At 44.8% G+C, this 17,616-nt stretch overlaps 2 protein-coding genes across 5 annotated transcripts in view; both read left to right on the top strand.

The window, feature by feature from the left end:
- SMARCAL1 (SNF2 related chromatin remodeling annealing helicase 1) overlaps nt 1–10,006 on the top strand; it is a 35,370-nt gene extending 25,364 nt beyond the window's left edge. For 3 of the 4 annotated variants that reach the window (XM_077181587.1, XM_077181589.1, XM_054636533.2), the window contains exons 11-17: nt 3,094–3,312; nt 4,096–4,166; nt 6,308–6,410; nt 7,075–7,257; nt 7,727–7,827; nt 9,215–9,311; nt 9,690–10,006. In XM_077181587.1, the coding sequence (XP_077037702.1) occupies nt 3,094–3,312; nt 4,096–4,166; nt 6,308–6,410; nt 7,075–7,257; nt 7,727–7,827; nt 9,215–9,311; nt 9,690–9,887 (972 nt within the window). In that variant the 3' untranslated portion in view covers nt 9,888–10,006. Of the gene's footprint in view, nt 1–3,093; nt 3,313–4,095; nt 4,167–6,307; nt 6,411–7,074; nt 7,258–7,726; nt 7,828–9,214; nt 9,312–9,420; nt 9,538–9,689 lie in introns of all 4 variants that reach the window. The other variant, XM_054636534.2, reaches the window with a different exon arrangement.
- A 3,707-nt stretch (nt 10,007–13,713) lies between these two features.
- RPL37A (ribosomal protein L37a) lies at nt 13,714–16,987 on the top strand. The gene is made up of 4 exons (XM_054636609.2): nt 13,714–13,848; nt 14,778–14,906; nt 16,116–16,198; nt 16,829–16,987. The coding sequence occupies exons 1-4, from the start codon at nt 13,846–13,848 to the stop codon at nt 16,890–16,892; spliced, it is 279 nt and encodes a 92-aa protein (XP_054492584.2). The 5' UTR covers nt 13,714–13,845; the 3' UTR covers nt 16,893–16,987.
- Nucleotides 16,988–17,616: the final 629 nt, after the last annotated feature.

The following is a 17,616-nucleotide window of genomic DNA, read 5'->3' as shown; positions in this document are numbered from 1 at the left end:
TTCTGCTTTCTGTCCTGAAATTGGCAGTATCATGAGTGGAGGTATAATTGCACAGAAAGGCTTTGCAAGGCTTTTGAAGATGTGTAAGGATGAAGGGTGTTATGTAAAAATGTTTTGGTATTAATAATAAATCTGATTGTACTATAAGATTAAAGAAAAATTGGCAAACCTGATCGGTTCAGTTTAAAACTAAAGTCTGACTAGTTTCTGTTTCAAGAAAATTGCAAATATCTGGCAGTTCTGATTACAAAAGTTATAGAAGTTTATAAGTATTAATTCAACCTCCCAGCATCTGTACTTTTAAAAATGCAGCAAGTGAAATGTCACCCGTTGTTTACAAGATGTCCCAAGACTGTTTCCCAAAATACATGCTGTGAATTCATTTTTCAAATTGGCTGATGTTGGCAAATATTAAGTAATTTCTATCTGAGCACATGCTCTGAATTTGTAAGAGTTTGGCAGCTTCTGCTAACACTGTAATAAGTTTACTGACTCATGTAAGATGCTGTAACAATTTGTTAAGAAAATCACAGTTGGAAGCATGTGTTCTGTAATATTATGGATCAAAGCCAGATGTGTATTTTGGCAAAATAAATGTCCCTCTTTTTTCTCTCTTTTCTTTTCCACAATAGGGTATACTAAGGTAAATTTTAATAATTCCAGAAGTAATTCTCTCTTTATAACTAGCTAGGTGCAGCACGGAGCTAGAATGTTTCCTTGTTTACAAATTGTTCCAGCACCATAAGCAACATATAACTTAAACATGCTGTGGGGACTCTGCCTGTGTGTGCTTTTTAACATGACAGTAGATGGTGTCTTGGCTCTGTGTGTGCCTTGTGCTTTGCCTTATGAGGATGCTGCTCTTCTGAAATCAGTTTGGCTACGTGGACACAAAGCATATGTGAATGCTTGTTATGGAGGTGGAAAGTGGGAAAACATGGGCTTTTAAGTGGAAAGAGGTAGCCCAAGGGATATCCAGGCCCCACAGCAGGCCTTGCTGAGCAGCCTAATCATGTTGGTCCTTCCTACTCACCTTCCAGTGCACTGAGCAGTGTGGGCAGTGGGCTTTGGAGGATGGGCACAGCACCAGGGGGTCCTTCTTGGTCCTGTCCATCTGCTCTGCTGGGCCCATGGAGCCTGAGAAATGCAGAAAGGGAGCATAAAGACTGTGGCTCAGCAATGTCAGCTTTCATGCAGAATGCCTAAAGCTAACAAACCCAGGCAGACTTGAGCTAGCTTTCCATGCAACTGAGGGATGCATCTGTGTTGCACTCTTGGTTTCAGGGAAGCAGAGCAGTGATACCCATGTTGGTTTTTTGAGGGGTTGGCTGAGATCCAGGTGGGCTTATTAACTCTAGCCCTACACCACTGGGCTCTTGTCAGAGCCCAAGTTTTAATTCTACAGGATTCAAACTGGCTATGTATTAAGGATTTGAATTGTTTCCTGCTTTAATGAACCAACTGTAGCTAATCAGATGGTGCCATAATTATGTAGGAATAGATTAAGTCAGATGAGTTTAATGATAGCCATAAGTACCAGAATCTGAAGTCAGTTAATGGTTCACATCAGTACAATATAGCAATAGGAATTGCAGATTGTTTTATCTCAACCTGAAGTAAGAACATTCACTTTTGGATACCAGAGAGGTCTTACTTGCCTATAAGCTTTTTGATTCTTCTTCTTCCTATCCCACAGCATGTTCTCATCGAAGCACCACCCCTTAATACAGTCAGTAGCATGACTAACCTTATGGCTAGTATGATTTATTTTTTGTCTCATGCATTCTAGGAGAGGATGGAGGATGCAGTGAATCTTTCTCTTTTACTTTCATTTATTTATGTGTTGTAGCAGTTTTCTCTTGGGGAAGACAAAATCAATATAGATATTTAAGGTTAAGTCTATTTTATCAATTAATGTAGCTGATTGAGCTGCTGAGGCTCCTCCCATCTCCATTATATGCATTTCAGGAGGGTATATGTAGTGGATTACTTTGGATTGTTATTCCAAGACCAGGGGTTGTATTTTTGGACATTGCCAATATTATTTAGAACTAGAGCTATGAGAAAGATGTCACCTCTCTCCCCACCTTGGTCTTTGGTATTCCTGTAGCTGTATTCCCTATACTTATTTGTGAAATTGTAGCAGAAAGGTTTCTTTTTTTTCCCTTGCTTCCTTCAGCATTAAAACTGTATTGGTCTCTTCTCTGAAAGACAGTTGTTTGAAAGATGCTTCTTTTGGGGAATGTACCAATTTTGATGCCACTGTTCTTTCTTAGAGAACAAAAGATAGGCTGTGGGGTTGCTGGTAGGAGAAGTGATGAACTGAGATTAATTGAACAGGTGTATATTGCCTGCACACAGGATCTTGGAGGATAGGCCAGCTTCAGAGGGGAGTGCTTCAAGGAGGAGTAAATGAATGGCTTGTTCAGAGGGGCTTTGAAGTGATGATGCTTTGAAGAGACAATGTTTGGAGTAATGTCTTTTGGGGCACAGTTTATTTCTGGTTTGCTTGAGTCTGAGCCAAACACAGTAATGGCAGAAATAGAGCATGCCAGGAAGCAGAGCAGGAGTCGGGTCACAGTGGAGAACAGGCAGTTCTGACCTAGCATGTCAGACAAGTGTAACAACTCTGTGAAGGCATCTGGGTTAAGGATGTTTGTCCTCATGCTCGTAGAGAATATTTTTGTGTGTCTCTCTGCTTAAAGCTGAGATAAATGTGCCTGCACAGAACTGCAGTGAATTCTTTTGGCCTGCTCAAAGCTGCAAGTCGAGAGCAGCAACACCTTGCTGTGTGAGAGTGAGTATCAGGACACAGGGCTGGAGAAGGGATTCCTGCCACCTTTCTGCATAGTCTGCTTCCCTGCACCTCCCTGGGCCCTTGTAGATAGGAAGAAGGGAAGCTTGTCAGTAACCTTTTCATGTTGAGTGGATTAGTTTGTACACTTCTACCTTATGGCTGTTTTTGTCAAATCTCCTGCTGACCATCAAGTTCTCGCCTTGTCCCGATTCCCTGGAAATTTATTCTGCTTTTGGATTGTATGCAGAGCAGTCTCTTACAGGTTTGACACTGATAACTGCTTTGATCTTTTCCAGATGCCATGGGGTTGGGACTACTCTGGATCATCCAACTTAACTGAACTGAAAATTTTGCTGGAAGAGTCCATCATGATCCGACGTCTGAAGTCAGATGTGCTTTCCCAGCTTCCAGCAAAGCAACGCAAAATGGTTGTGGTGGCTCCTGAAGGCATTAGTGCAAAGACCAAAGCTGCCTTGGCAGCTGAAGCAAAGAAGATGGCCAAAGGATATGAAAGTGTAAGTCAGAAACTTATATTCGCAATGAGCCATTGCTATTTCAGGTACTTTTATTTTAAAAAACTTTTTCATGAAAAAGCAGTACCCTGGGTTCTAAAGGACAGAGCCACACCTTTATGTGAAGGCACAATTTTAAATGAGTGTACAGCACAATCAAAACTAGCTCAGCTTGATTTGCTTTTGATCTAAGTGGTCTACTTTGTCCTTTGTGTGAAATACCATTTCCTCTTTTTTTTTTTCCTCTTGTTAGTAATTGTCTTTCATATCTTCTGCCTCTCTACTTACTCTCCTGTCTAGACTTGTAATCTCATTCAGCCTACAAAAACAGACTTATTTGTGTTGTGAACAGAGCAGTGGCCAAAAATGCGAAGGGTCTATTTTTGCTTTCTTTGTTTGTTTTCCTTGTATGGGTGGAAAATGCATGTTGTAGGCTCCTAGGTTGCTAATACAGTTCTGTAAGAACTTGGGGGTTTTTCCTTGCCATTTTAGTTGGGACACGCTTTCTCAGCTACAACTGCATTTGTGATACACATGTCATCCAGCTGGTAGGAGTTGAGTGGGAGGTAGGGAGGGAGGTGTCAGGGCTGTGTGAGTGTCTGCTGTACCTAATGGTGAGTAGGAGACTTCCCCCCCAGGCCCCTATTGTTGTGCTTTTTTAGGCTGATTTTTTTCCTAGCAAAGTGTTTATTGGCAGCTGCAGAAATACCAGATCTGTAAGCAAGAAGGAGAAAAGGCATAAAGGCATTTTTGAGACTCAGATTTGTTTATCTCTTCCTTCTACAGAAACAACAGGAGAAGGAAGCTCTTCTTGTCTACTTCAGCAGAACAGCAGAAGCCAAAATCCGCTCAGTCGTGTAAGCTCCGTGTCACTGCTTCATTCTTGCCCAGTAAAATGTGCTTTTCTGCTGAGAACAGGGAGACAGTGCCTGAGAGATAACAGTGCAGGGACATGAAGCATAGCCTCAAGACAGCCTAGAAAAACTTGATTGTAATTACAATGCACTAAACATTTTCTTCTCTTGGGGTTCTTTGGCTGAATAAGTCTTCTAATTTCATTCCAGATACAAATCTAACCTGTCATTTGAACCATTTAAAATGACTTTGTGTTTGGGACTTGGATCAAATTCCCTGGTCTGGACCCTTTTTCAATTTAAGGAGCAGGGAAATAATGAAACTAAAAGCATCAACAGAATTTGAGAAAACAAATGCTGCAGTTCTGCTGCAGCAAGAATCCTGAACCAAAGAACCTATGAGATGGGCTTAGCTTTGGTTGTAGTGTGCTTTAGGAATCTCACAGCTCCTACTGAAGTTCTTGGCTCTTCCACATGAAGGGGACAGGGCTGACATGGGAACTCTGTAGTAAAATTTTTGTACCACAGGTGTGCTTTTAACTCTCTCTTCCCTAGAAGTAATTTCTCTCTGTGCCCTTTCATCCTTAGCCTTTTTGCTGGGACTGCAAAGGAGTTGCTTTAGGTCATAGCATAACTTTCTAATAAGTAATATGGTAATAATATGAAAATTATTTACTTTCCACAACTCTCTGAATGTAAGGACCAACTGATGTGCACTGCGTGATTTTACAGTCACAGACCTTGCTGCAAAATTTGCTTGTTTGGCACAGAATTACACTTCATAGTCCCAGCATTCATTTCTATTAAAGAGTTTCTTCCTTTTGTTAGTGAACAGATACAAGACTTTCATGTTTTTATTGTAGTTACAAGTGTGAACTGTATATAAAACCATAAAGTGCTGTTTATTTGACTCTCTAGTAGGAAGTAGTCCATTTTTTCCTAGAGTTTAGTAGCATATAAAATATGAGTTACTACAAGCTGCATCTAACTAAAGATACTGTCCTATGATCATCAGCACTTCCCATGTCTTAGCCTTAATGACTTATCTTCCATTGCTTCCACTGAAATGACTTACCATTTGTTAAATAGAAAGTGGGAATGAAATACAAAATAATTGTGATGTGTTGGTTGGCATCTGTTTACTACTCTGAATGTTTGCTTTGATATTTGTTTTAAAATACAGCAGTCCCACTTCTCTCCCAGATTTCTTTGTTAAAATAACACTGTCATGTAATGGGGATCTGAATATTATGAACTCTGCAAAGTCGTCTGCCATCTTAATACAGTGCTGGAAATCCTTCTTGGTCTTTTGTGACAGCTGCAGCTGACCTAGATGTGTTGACTTCAGCAAAGGTCTTGGTATTCCTGATCTTCTCAACAACTTTGCTGTTCCAAAGAAAAAAATACATCATCTGTATGGGCTTATAGGTGTTCTCAGGCTCCAGTTAACCTGATTGTAATACAAGTTACTACATAGAAGTGGGTTCTGTACCTGGGCTGCCAATCCATGGGAAAATCTAGATGTTTTCATTTAAGTTGCTTAAAAGGAGCCTTGTTGCCTCTCATTGGCCACTAGCCTGTATACATGTGGATAACTCCTAGAAATAGCTGACAAATTTAGATACTTAAGCTGGAGTAAATTGTCAGTGGGAACCCTTGCAAGAAAAGTTTTTTTTCCTGATCAGTATGTTTAGAGGTGTTTTCTTCTGATATAAAAACAATCCCAAGTAAACCTAGGAAGTTAAACTGCATACAGATTACTTTAGTATATTGTGATTGTGCAGAAGTTAGAAATAGAGATGGGTGAGTGAGATTGTAATTAAGTATAGATGATCTTCAGTCGATTGACCTGGGATGTCATGTTCCAAGTAGGATATAATAAACTGATTCTCTTTGACACCCAAGTATAATGTAGGCAGATGTCTGCCTGTGGTGAAGAAAAACTGAGGGAGTTTTCCTTTCTGTATTTTAATCTATAGAAGACTTGACTTGCTGCTTGCACTTTACTGCAGATTTTTATGCTAGCCTGTTTCCTGGTGTTTGTGTATAGATGGGCAGTAGCTTCAAAATTTGTTGTGAGCAAAGTCTGTATTCTCTCAGCACGTAATTTTATAGTGTTTTGGTGTTTTTCCTTTTTCATGTAGAGAATACATCCTGGAGTTACTGGAAAGTGGGAAAAATAAATTCCTGGTGTTTGCTCATCACAAGATAATGCTGGATGCAGTAGTTGCAGAGCTGAAGAAGAAAGTAAGTGACTGATTTGTCTTAACTTTATCACTGTTCCAGCTTCAAAGCTGTTGAACAGCCCCCTGGATTTATGGCTGGTCAGGTAGTTCAGGACAGTTAATGACAGAGATGATTTCTACTTGCTGTGCTTCTGAGTGTGCCCTTCACCGAGGGAGCTGAGCTGTCAGGGTGAATGCCTCACAGCATGCATTTTGTATTAGCTGAATGGCTTTTATGTATTTAATATTCTTTAATTCCACTGTCTGCCCTGGAGCTTGTGAATTCTTGTGTTACCCTGTGTGGCCGTTGTTCTCCAGGCTTTCCTCAGAGGGAGAATGAGGCTACCCAAGCCCATCATCTCTGCCTGCCTTTACCTCTGTGGTGCTCTTACATTTTTGAAGTAATATACTGTAGGGAGAGTTGATAGACCTGCCAGTCATTTCTCTTGACTTCTCTTGTTTGTCTAACTTTTCATGTGAGATTTCCATTGATGCTTCTAAAGCATCCTGGGTCACGCTGGGCAGTGTGAAGAATGATTGAAGATAACGTTCCAGACTATAACCCACAGTAGCACTGGTGACTTTGCTCAGTGGCATCACTGAAAATGGGATCCCCTAAAACATGGAAGGAGTATGCAAGAAAGGGGACACCAGGTCTCTAAACAGCATCTTCTGCCCTTTCACAGCACGTCGAGCACATTCGCATCGACGGCTCCACATCCTCAGCTGAGCGGCAGGCTCTGTGCCAGAAGTTCCAGCTCTCAGAGAAGCAGGCTGTGGCTGTCCTTTCCCTCACTGCTGCAAACATGGGCCTGACATTGTCTGCTGCAGATCTGGTGGTGTTTGCAGAGCTCTTCTGGAACCCAGGGGTGAGTGTCCTGGAGGGGACAGGGGTTGGATGTTCTCTGGAGAGCAGAAATGTTGCTGATTAAAAGGGTTTGTCTCTTTCTTTTTCTGTGGTTTGCTGGCTCTGCAACCACAGATGCCTGGGCTGGAACCTGTGAGGCTGGCTTACACAGCTTGCTGGCAGAGGAAGGTGGCACAAAAGGGAGACATGCTTCTGTCTTTATTTGACAGAGCTCTTAAAAGGGTTTGCTTATCCAGCACCTGAAAGGGTCCATCATCAATGCTGACTCTCTACTCTGGAAAACTGTTCAGTGCCTTTTGGGAACCTGGTGTACCAGATTACTTCTTGGCTTACTCTGTTTGAGAATACAGGTCGCAACAGGACCCACATAAGAGTTGCTAAGCAGAAGAAATGAGATCCTCTGTTCTCTGGTGCTTACACTGTTTCTCAGATGTTGCAGTTTTCACTTTTTGTCATGTTTTTACGTTAAGATTTTGATCCAAGCAGAAGATCGGGCACACCGAATTGGACAGACCAGCTCTGTTAATGTTCACTACCTGGTGGCTAAAGGCACAGCAGATGACTACTTATGGTAAGAAGTGAGAAAGACACTTTGGTTTGTAACACTTGTAACATATGTGGTGTGAGGGGTTAATGCTTGTGCTGATTTCCACGGCCTGTGAGGGGAGGATCAATGTGTGCCAGGGCTGCTGCAAGCTGGTGACATGGCCTGGCTGCAGTGGACATGACTGAGTGGCTGACAAGCAAGAGGAATAAAAGTAGTTACCTAACAAAGAAAGGGCTCTCGAGAGAAATTCTGGGAGAGTTGATGCATCTAAAACCTTCTCTGTGTAAGGAGGAATTGTCTTAGATACCAGCCCAGAACATTGCTGTGGTAGGGTACTGTAAAGTGCAAGACTGAAATGAAGTCAGCAGACACTGGAGATGGTTCAGTGTATTGTAGATCAGTTCTGAGGAGCAGTCTGGCTGCTGTGTGCTTGGACAGGGAGCTGTGGAGGAGGACTGCACTGTTGCCTTCCTCTTGCACTTCAGTGAGCCCTTCAAATAGATTTAAAAGCTATTGACCCACCTCTGGGTAGTTGTGGAATGAGGCTTTTTGGCTTCAGTGAGAGTTAGCAGCGGACATTAGTCCTTAGGACTGGGGAATCTGACCATCTGGGGGTGGGCAGAATCTGAGGAATCTTTAGTGCTGCAAGGGAGCTGACCTGCAAATGATGACAAGAAATTATCCACCAGCTGCTTCATTTAAATCCAAAATTACATCTTTATTACCTTGTTTAAAGGAATGAATGAACTAAGTGAACTTGTGCAGTTCCCAGAATATCATGATGGCAAGTAATTACAACCCTACAATGCAAGGATCTGGAAACTGATGCATCACCCAAATTTCATGGAAAGTTAATGACAGTAATTCTGCCTTTATTTGTGAAATGCTGTCTGTGCAGTCATTAGTGCTTAATGGGGAAGAAATATGGCTCTCGAAAGGACAGTGGCATCTTTTTAAAGACAAGAAAAAGAACAAGAGGGCAAGGCTGTTTGGTAAATGCACTAATTGTGCTGTGGCCTTGGCATCTTTCAGTGTCCAGTGTGCAGGTGTGGCCAGGACCTCTCAGCCTCTTGGGCCAGTGATGGATTCTTCCTCCTGCTGTACGTTGGGAGCTATCCTTGAAATGCACCATTGGTGTTGTTGCCTCAGTCAGCTATTTTCTGTATTGGACGTATGTGTTCTCCAAATGTTTATAGCCCAAAATGCTCTAATTGTTACTAATTTAATTGATTGATATCTCAGGACAGCACACAGTGATTATAACCAAGAGCAGGACAGGTTAAGGAGCCAATAAAGTTTGGTAGAAAAGCCATCTTTATTCCCAGTTGTATCCTTTTTTAATCTACACATAGTAAATGAAGCAGTGTCCTTGATTTTTTTCCTTTCAGTAATATCTGTTTATCACTCCTAGGCCAATGATTCAGGAGAAGATCAAAGTGCTGGGTGAAGCTGGTCTTTCAGAAACCAATTTCTCTGAAACAGCTGAGTCAACTAATTACTGTCCTAAGGTAATTGACCTGAAAGAATATTGGTGGTCCCTGGGAGAGGCTGAATGGGCTTTGGCTTGTGTACATCTAGATTGGCACAGGTGACCTTACACCTGTTCTACCTGTTCAGACCAGACTGTTCAGCTCCTCCCAGGATCCATGCCTTGACTTGGACTCTCCACAGAAGTTCCAAGCCTGCTACTTGCAAGGAGACCTGTTAGCATCCATGTCATACATATGTCTTTGAGTATGTAGTGTATGAGATACATATGGGTGTGTATCATGTGAGGTATGATCTGTACACACATGTGCACTGTGTAGGGGATTGTCCTCTGATTTTGCTCACCATGTTTTACATGACCATGTGGATGCAGATCCTGTTCTTTTCTGTTTCCTCAGACGGATCCAAAGCAGAAGACAATCTATGACCTTTTCCAGAAGACCTTCTCTGAGAGCAGAGATGATGCTGATGATGTTTTGTTTTTGGAGGCAGCTGATGCTGGCTGTGAGTTTGACTCTGGCAGTGCCTTGCAAGACAGAGAAGCAGAGGCATGTTCAGTGAGTCCCAAAAAAAAGCGGCGTATTGAGGAAGTGTAAATGGTCACAGCTAAAAATAGCAGCTTAGAGATTATTTTTTTATTAAAAAAGAAAAACCAAAAGCAATCACATATTATTTTTTCGAATTTTTGAAAATAAAAGACTTGAAATGTTCTGTATCTCTGGGATGTTTCATCTCAAAGGATGAGAAGGCAGACTGACAGTGTGACAGATGTGCAGCACACACCTGGCAGCCTGCAGGATTTGCAGTCCTCGTTTTGCTGATGATTGAATGGACATGGGCAAGTATCATTCTGCTGTGTTTCAGCATGTCAGCTTCCACAGTTGTTTTGTTTAAAAAGCAGATAATGGTTATCTGTCTCCAAGGCAGAACTCTTGAGAAAACTAACTCATCAGCACCTGCAGAGTGCTTTTAACAATGTTTTCCATTTCCAAAAGTCTGTATTTCTAGGAGTTTGTTCACTGGCAAATTGGGCCATTACTTGGATCACTCACAGACTGGCTCTTGGGTATTCCATTTGGCCATGAGGAAAAAAGATCCAAACAGATCTTGATGTTTTGTGGAGGTGGGGAAGAGGAGGGAAAAGAGGAAGTTACCACCTTGAGCTAAGTAATGTAGCTGTGTGCCAGTAAATGTGCATTGCCTGTTTTAGGTACATGTCTGCCTCTGCACATTCATCTCTGGCCTCATGCTGAATATTAGGACCTGCTCCATTGGCAGGAGCTTCTTCTATCAGTGGAGGGTGAAGCTTGTGCTGACTGCCAGGGATTAACCCTGACTTCTCAGGGAGGTGGGGTGGGTGGGTGGGTGTTTTCTTCAAGACTTGACTGATTTCTACAGTTGAATGATGAGAAGGGGACACAGGCAGACTTTTGCTCTTGTTTTGTGAGAAACTGATTCTGGACTGAACTGTTTAAATTAAAAAATTGTTCTGAGTTATGTACCAAACTTTTGGTACTTTATCTATCTTAGCATTCCATCTCCCAGTTAGCTGTGTTTTACAGCTGTAATCTGTAGAAAAGGTGGCAAACTGAAGGCTTACATTTAGCTCCTGGAGGCCAGTAGCTAACGTGCTGTGGAGGTGATGTGCTTGGCTCTGTGCAGGTACCAGACACTGACAAAAATACCTCTCTTGCAAGGCAGAGGAGAAAAATGTTTGTGCTGTAATATCAACCTGGTAACATTAGGTATTCTTTTCTGCATTGAAGGGTTTGATTGTTCTATTTTCAGCTGGTGAGGTCACGGAAATGCCCCACAGGCTGTGTGTACAGTTTGGAGAGCTGCATTTCATTCGTGCCTGCAGATGGGTCTTTGGGGTGTGAGCAGTAGCAAGGGGTGCTGTGGCTGGGGCAGCTGGAGGAAATGCTTTATCTCTGGGTTTGAGGCTGAGAGTTACCATCACTGCTTTTACTTCAGCAGCTGGCCAGGTGATGAAGACACGCTTTTTGGCATTTGAAAATGTCTGTCATCTTGAACACAGAGTATTTAATCTGTCTGTAGGATGAGTGATCTTCCTACTTGCAAAGTGGGCTGTTCTGAGTAAGGGGTGAGAAATGTTGCTGTCTGTTGACTGAAAAACAAAAATGCAAAAGGCATTATTTGGGTGCCCATATTGTTGTCTCCTATAGGAGTAGTTCTCTTCTTTGTAAAGCTACAGCTGCTTCAAAACAGTACTTTCCTAAGATACACTGAAAGTACCCTTGGAGAATTCTGCTTCTTATTAACTTGATTCGTCTTGTCTGTATGTTGATAAATCCCAGCCCTGCTAGAGGAATGCCAGGTGAACCTTCCCTTTGTTAGGACATAAAATTTCAGCTGGTTTGCTGCCCAGATACAGAGGTTTTTCAAATACACCTGAGATCCACTTTTTATCCTTACTACATGAAAAAGGGGAGAAGAAGCTTCCAGGAAAGTGCTGTTAGTGATTACTTCAAGGGACTGGAGAGACTGCAGGCCTTACCCCAATGGCACCATTAGTCCATCATTTGTGTGGTGAGGAGGTGGCTGGGCAGCTGGCAGCAGGCTCAGACAGGAGCCTGGTTTGCTGAAGAACCTCTACAAGGCAGTGTGCAGGATGGGACCCGCAGCAAGCTCAGGAACATGGAGCACTCCTGGGCCTCTTGCACCTGCCAGCTGAAGATGACAGAGCTGTATCTTTTTGGCATTATCTAAAACCAGCAGAAGAAAGGGAAGGACCCATCTCACTGATCTGGAGCATCTTACTGTGGCTGGTTGCCTGCTTGTACACCTGCATCAGTGCTCCCACCTCTGTTGGAGAAAGCTGTGTTTTCAAGGAGGATGCTAGAACAGCAACAACAGGTTAAAATACATCAACAATAAACTGAAAAGTTCAAGGGGGTGGACTATCAAGGCATGGCTGTGCTGGGCCTGTGTCCTTCTCAGTCCCTTGGAAATAAATGTGTGTTTACTTTGGCAGTGCTGGGAATGGCTGTCACCCAGGGTGGCTGGGTTTGGTTGTTGCCAGAGCTCTCTGTGACACCGGTAGGTGATGGATATGACCATGTGCTGCACTGTCATAGCAAACCTGAACTCGGTAGATACAGACCAGAGAATAGCAGTAGATTCTCTGGATGTGTTGGCTGACAATTTATATTTTTTTAACCATATCGTCACTAGGCAGCCAAAGGAAATTACTTTTTTCTGTTTTTTAATACACTGGTATCAAAGCTGTATCCTGTGAGTCATCATTGTGACGAGGATCTGAAAAGGGCAGATTTATTCGTAGGATATATCAAATGAAATTTTGATTCAGCTGAGGGAGATATAAATACCATTGCCTAAAGCCTTGCTGAGCCCTCATCTCAAACGTTCCTCTGGCCCACCAGCTCCCAGAAGAGCCTGGCATGACAGAGGGCATTAAAAATGTCAGTGTTCAAACCCTCAGAGGAAGAGCCAAGAAGGGATGTGACATCTGTCGTCCATGAGCATCTCTTAAAACTACAGACCCCAGCCAGGGAAAGTAACACAGTGGGTGGGTACATTCGATTCCTTGATTCCCTCTTAGCTAAACTGCAAGTGAAGAGTGCTGTCATTGCTGGAGGCAGCAATGGGTGGGTATGGAGGAAAATTACCTGCAACAATTACCTGGGGACTGGGAAGCTCCGGCCCTCTCCTGGCAGGAGGGGATGGACCGGAGCGGCCTCTGCGCATGAAAAAGCTCTCAGGCTAACTAGATTACATTTCTTAATGTAGGTTAATGAGTTGCTAATCCCTCTACAAGCATTGCAGCTCGGTGGCACTGCTGTATTTTTCCCTCTGTGTTTTGGTGCTGGGAATCGCCTCTGAAACGGCACACAACGGCTTTCAGGGTTGCTGGTTTCAGCACAGGCTAACCCCGAGGAAGTTAGGAAGTTGCTTTGACCTGACCTGATGCCCTATCTCTTGAAACCTCACGGTTTAGGGCTGGTATGTTTTATTATACGAATTCATCCTCGTTGATTTTTATATTTACTTTTTCTGCAGTTCTGGGCACGTTTTCTGTCCCTGTTTTGACCTACTGCTTATCCTCTTTAAAAACGAGGTGAGTGAATGGAACTACCCCGTTTCCTTTTCTGCTGTGACTTCCCTCGCTGGAAACCCAGGAATGTGAGCTCCGGCGGTGCTGCCGCCCATGCACCGCCTGGGTCTCACAGCGTTCCACAGGAGGGGTCAGGCTGAAGGGACTGCGGTGCTCATCCGCTCCAGCCTCCCTGCTCGAGCAGGACCCTGGCGGAGCACACGGCAGTGTCTGCAGTGGGGGAGGCCCCACACACTCTCCGAGCATCAGCGCAGGCGCCTCGCTCGGCCGGCTGGCTAGCTGTCTGTCTGTCCGTCCGTCCGTCCTGCGGGCTGTATTCCGTCCCGCTGCGCTACGGCCGCGGCCAGGCCCGACCGCCCAGGGCCGGCACCGCCCGGCTCCCGGCGTCACTTCCGCCCGCGCCGGCCCGCCCGCGCCTGCGCACTGCCGCTCCCTCTCCGCGTCGGGGCCGGCGAAAGATGGTGAGTGAGGCCGGGCCCGTCCGCCGCCATCTGCCGCCATCCGCGCCGGGACTGCCGCGCTGAGCCCGCGGGGCGCGCCCGGGGCAGCGCGGAGCTTGGGCCGGGGATGCGCCGCGTCCCCGAGCCGGCTCCGCGCTGCGCTGCGACAGCGGTTCACTCGGTTCGGGCGGCCGGAGGGAGGCGGCCTGGGTGAGGGGAATGGCAGCCGGGGCGCGGGGACAGAGGGGCTGCAGCGCTCCGTGCCACCGCCGTATGGCCCCGGGACGGACGGGGCTCTGCTCGGTCTCGGCGGCCCCGGGTGCCCGGCAGGAGCTGCGGGGCTGCGGCAGCGCCAGCCCGGTGGCCTTTCATCGCTAATGCTCCAGGGGAGGGCAGCGAGGAGGATTGGAGGACTGGAACGGCTCTCATGAGCACAGGCTGAGGGAGTTGGGCCTGTTCAGCCTCAGAAGTGGCCACTGATAGGGAATCTCATTCTATAAATACATATAATTGAATACTTAAAATAGTGTACGGATATTATCTCTTCTCCTGTCAAGAGGCAGGAGCCCGGCTCTTCTCGGTGGTGCCAAGCCGTAGGACAAACTGGCAGACACCGATGCACAGCAAGTACCACCTGAGCACGGGGAAGAACTTTGCTGAACCGAGCACTGAGAGGCTGCGCAGAGAGGGCGTTAAGTGTCCCTCAGTGCAGATACTCGGGAACCGTCTGGATGCAGTCCTGTGCCATGTGCTGCGGGCCGGTCCTGCTGGAGCAGGGAGGCTGGACCAGGTGGTCCCTTCCAGCCTGACGCTGTGAATACTCAGTTTTCCCAGGCTGCAGGGAAGGCTGTAGGGTGCTCTGCCCTCAGCTGCCATGCTGGGAGAGGGGAGCAGCGAGGAGAAAGCTGTCTCTGTAGAGCTGAAGCTCATTCTGGTTTGCCTCCCAACAGGCCAAGCGCACCAAGAAGGTCGGGATCGTGGGTAAATATGGGACCCGTTACGGTGCATCCCTTAGGAAAATGGTGAAGAAGATTGAAATCAGCCAGCATGCCAAGTATACCTGCTCCTTCTGCGGCAAGGTGAGAGATCTCCTTCCCCCCCAAAAAAGTCTTCAAAAATCACATTGGTGTTGATGCTAGAGAGGGGATTTGATGCATCAGTAATTTTTGTAGTGAAGAAAAACGTGCCTAGTTCCAAGACAGGGACTGGTGTGTAGTGAGCTTTAAGCTGCTGTCAGAGTCCTTGAAAAAGAGAGTAGACATTTCACATGAATGTTTAGTAGTAGTTAAATGAAAACAAACATTATTATGTTTCATGATGCAAAAGAGGGAGCAATGTTGCCATATTATATTTTACATAATTAATAAAATAGACCTGACAGAATTAAAGCATCACAGTTGTTATATTGATAATTAAGGCTTAACTTGGACTTTTTTTTGTCCTTCAGTAACTTTTTACAGCATACCTGGCAGAGGAACAGAGTTTGCTTTTCCCACTTTAAACTTCTGATGGCAATTGCTGCTTTTGTGTGCTGTATAACTCTGGATGAGGAAGAATTTCTGATAGGAAGTAATCTTAACTCTGTACATAGTTCAAGTTTGCTGTTAAATCTAGTTTTTGACAGTTTGAAAGGTCCATCACCTTATGCTTTGCACAGATATTTTTATTGCTATCTGTAGAGTAGGAATCTTAAAACTGTCTGGAAATGTAAAAATATTTTCATCATGGTGTTTTTACTTGCTCTGATTTATTGTTGGGTTTTTGTTTGTTTTTAGCTTACTGCCTTTCATATATGAAGTGAGAATGTTCATAGTCTTGCCTGCAGAGCTGCCTAAATCAGGCATAGGTGTGGGCAAACCTATTGTCACCTCTGCAGGGTGAGGGATACCTGCCTGGGGGAGGGAGTTCTGTACCCACCACTCACTCTTCAGATCTGGGTCTGGGTTGAGCAAGCTGAGCTTGCCCAGGGAGTCCTGGGAACAGTGGGGTTACATGAGCACCAAACCAGAGAGAATATCAGTAGTTATAACCAAGGTAGCTCCTTACTATTTTTCTCCTTCAGGATAAGCTGAAGTTTTGATGAGGCCTTTAGAAATAACCCAGTTCATATCTGAATGGAAAAGTGTTTCACAAGTGCCTGCAGAATTTGAGTAAAAGGATTGTCTGTCCCTTTCTTGTCTAAACTTAGCTTATAGCAGTGCTGTGAAGGCCTTACCTGAAGTTTCTTGTTTGGCTTTTTCAGCTGATGGAGAGTGACTTTATTTTTTTCCTTTTTTCTTCTGTTCCAGACCAAAATGAAGAGGAAGGCTGTGGGTATCTGGCACTGCGGGTCCTGCATGAAGACAGTTGCTGGTGGTGCCTGGACTTACAAGTAAGGAAATAAAGAAGCTCTAACCAGTATTTATTCTCACATAGCTGTGGCATAATACAGCTTTTGACTTCTTTTTTTTTTTTTTTTTTAATTTTGATCTACTAATCATTAAGTAGATCTGTCTTGAGATAGTAATGGGGGAAGTTGCCTGTTTTGTTAAAATTTGGTTGCTATTCTTTGCAATAGGCAAAGCCAGATTTATTCCAAGAAAAATTATTTTAATGTTTTCCATTGGTTGTAAAAGCAAAAAAAATGAGTTATAATAACCTTTATTGTGAGGGTGCAGTTGCTTCCTCCTGTTGTTTGCTCCTTGCCCCACAATTCTGTAGAAAACACTCCTGCCCCACGCGCGTGTAGCAGTTGTGAGGGACCTGAGCCCACACGTTGGTGCACGTGGTCAGTGCATGACTGGGAGATTGGGGTTGGGATGCAGCCTCTGAAGTTCCATGTGCTTTGTGGAGCCAGGCCTACGCTGTGTTGTGAGGAAAAATTAAACTCAAAGTGGAGTTAGACCCTGTTTGACAGCGCAGTCAGATGATAACAGTTGGAAATGATAAGTGCTTTCTCAAAAATAAACAACACCAGCACAGTTGTTCTGCCACATGCAAATGACTCTGCTTCTCCCTCCAGTACCACCTCTGCAGTGACAGTCAAATCTGCCATCAGAAGACTGAAGGAACTGAAAGACCAGTAGAAGCTACTTCCTGTTCTCCTTGTGAAACATCCTTTTTCCTCCACTGTCAAGACCTATCCTTTTATCAATAAAAGAGTGATGATGGAGTGGAATAATGTTTGTCTTTTCTGTCCTGTCTGTTATGTATGGTGAGTGCCAGGTGCCCACCAAAGCTGCCCCATCACTGCCTTCCTCTACTGGACAAGGGAGGGAAAATAGAATGAAAGGTCTGTGGGGTGAGATAAGGGCAGGGAGAGATGCCTCTCACCAGCTACTCATGGGCAAACCAGATCTGATTTGGGGAAACCAGTTTAATTTATGACCAGTTGTATCAGAGTAGGATAATGAGAAATTAAACCAAATGTTCATTCCAGTCACCCCTCCCTTCCCAGCCTCAGCTTTACTCTTGGCTTTCTTGCCCTCCCCAGCAGCTGCACAGGGGGAAGAGGAATGGGGGCTGAGTCCATCACATGCTGACTCTGCTGCTCCAGCTTCCTCAGGGGGAGAGCTGCTCTCAGTTCCTCTGCTCCAGCACAGGTCCCTCATGGTGTCACAAGTCCTGCTAGCAAACCTGCTCCAGCATGGGCTCCTGGGCTCTTCTCCACAGGGCACAGGTCCTGCCACAGGCCAGCTCCACTGCAGGCTTCCAGCAGTGTCACAGCCTCCTTTGGACAGCCCTGCTGCAGCATGTAGCCCTCCATGGGCTGTAGGACTGGGATGGCAGATGCATTTTAGAATAATTTGG

This window comes from Agelaius phoeniceus, chromosome 7, assembly GCF_051311805.1.
Source record: "Agelaius phoeniceus isolate bAgePho1 chromosome 7, bAgePho1.hap1, whole genome shotgun sequence".
In the NCBI taxonomy this organism is placed as follows: Eukaryota; Metazoa; Chordata; class Aves; order Passeriformes; family Icteridae; genus Agelaius; species Agelaius phoeniceus.
Note: the sequence above shows the minus strand (reverse complement) of the source record. Positions and strands in the feature narration are given on the sequence as shown.

Bases quoted from the DNA above. Each gene is read 5' to 3' on its own strand.
- RPL37A (XM_054636609.2), top strand. The intron at 14,907-16,115 runs GTGAGAGATCTC...CTTCTGTTCCAG, and splicing joins CCTGCTCCTTCTGCGGCAAG to ACCAAAATGAAGAGGAAGGC. The intron at 16,199-16,828 runs GTAAGGAAATAA...TTCTCCCTCCAG, and splicing joins GGTGGTGCCTGGACTTACAA to TACCACCTCTGCAGTGACAG.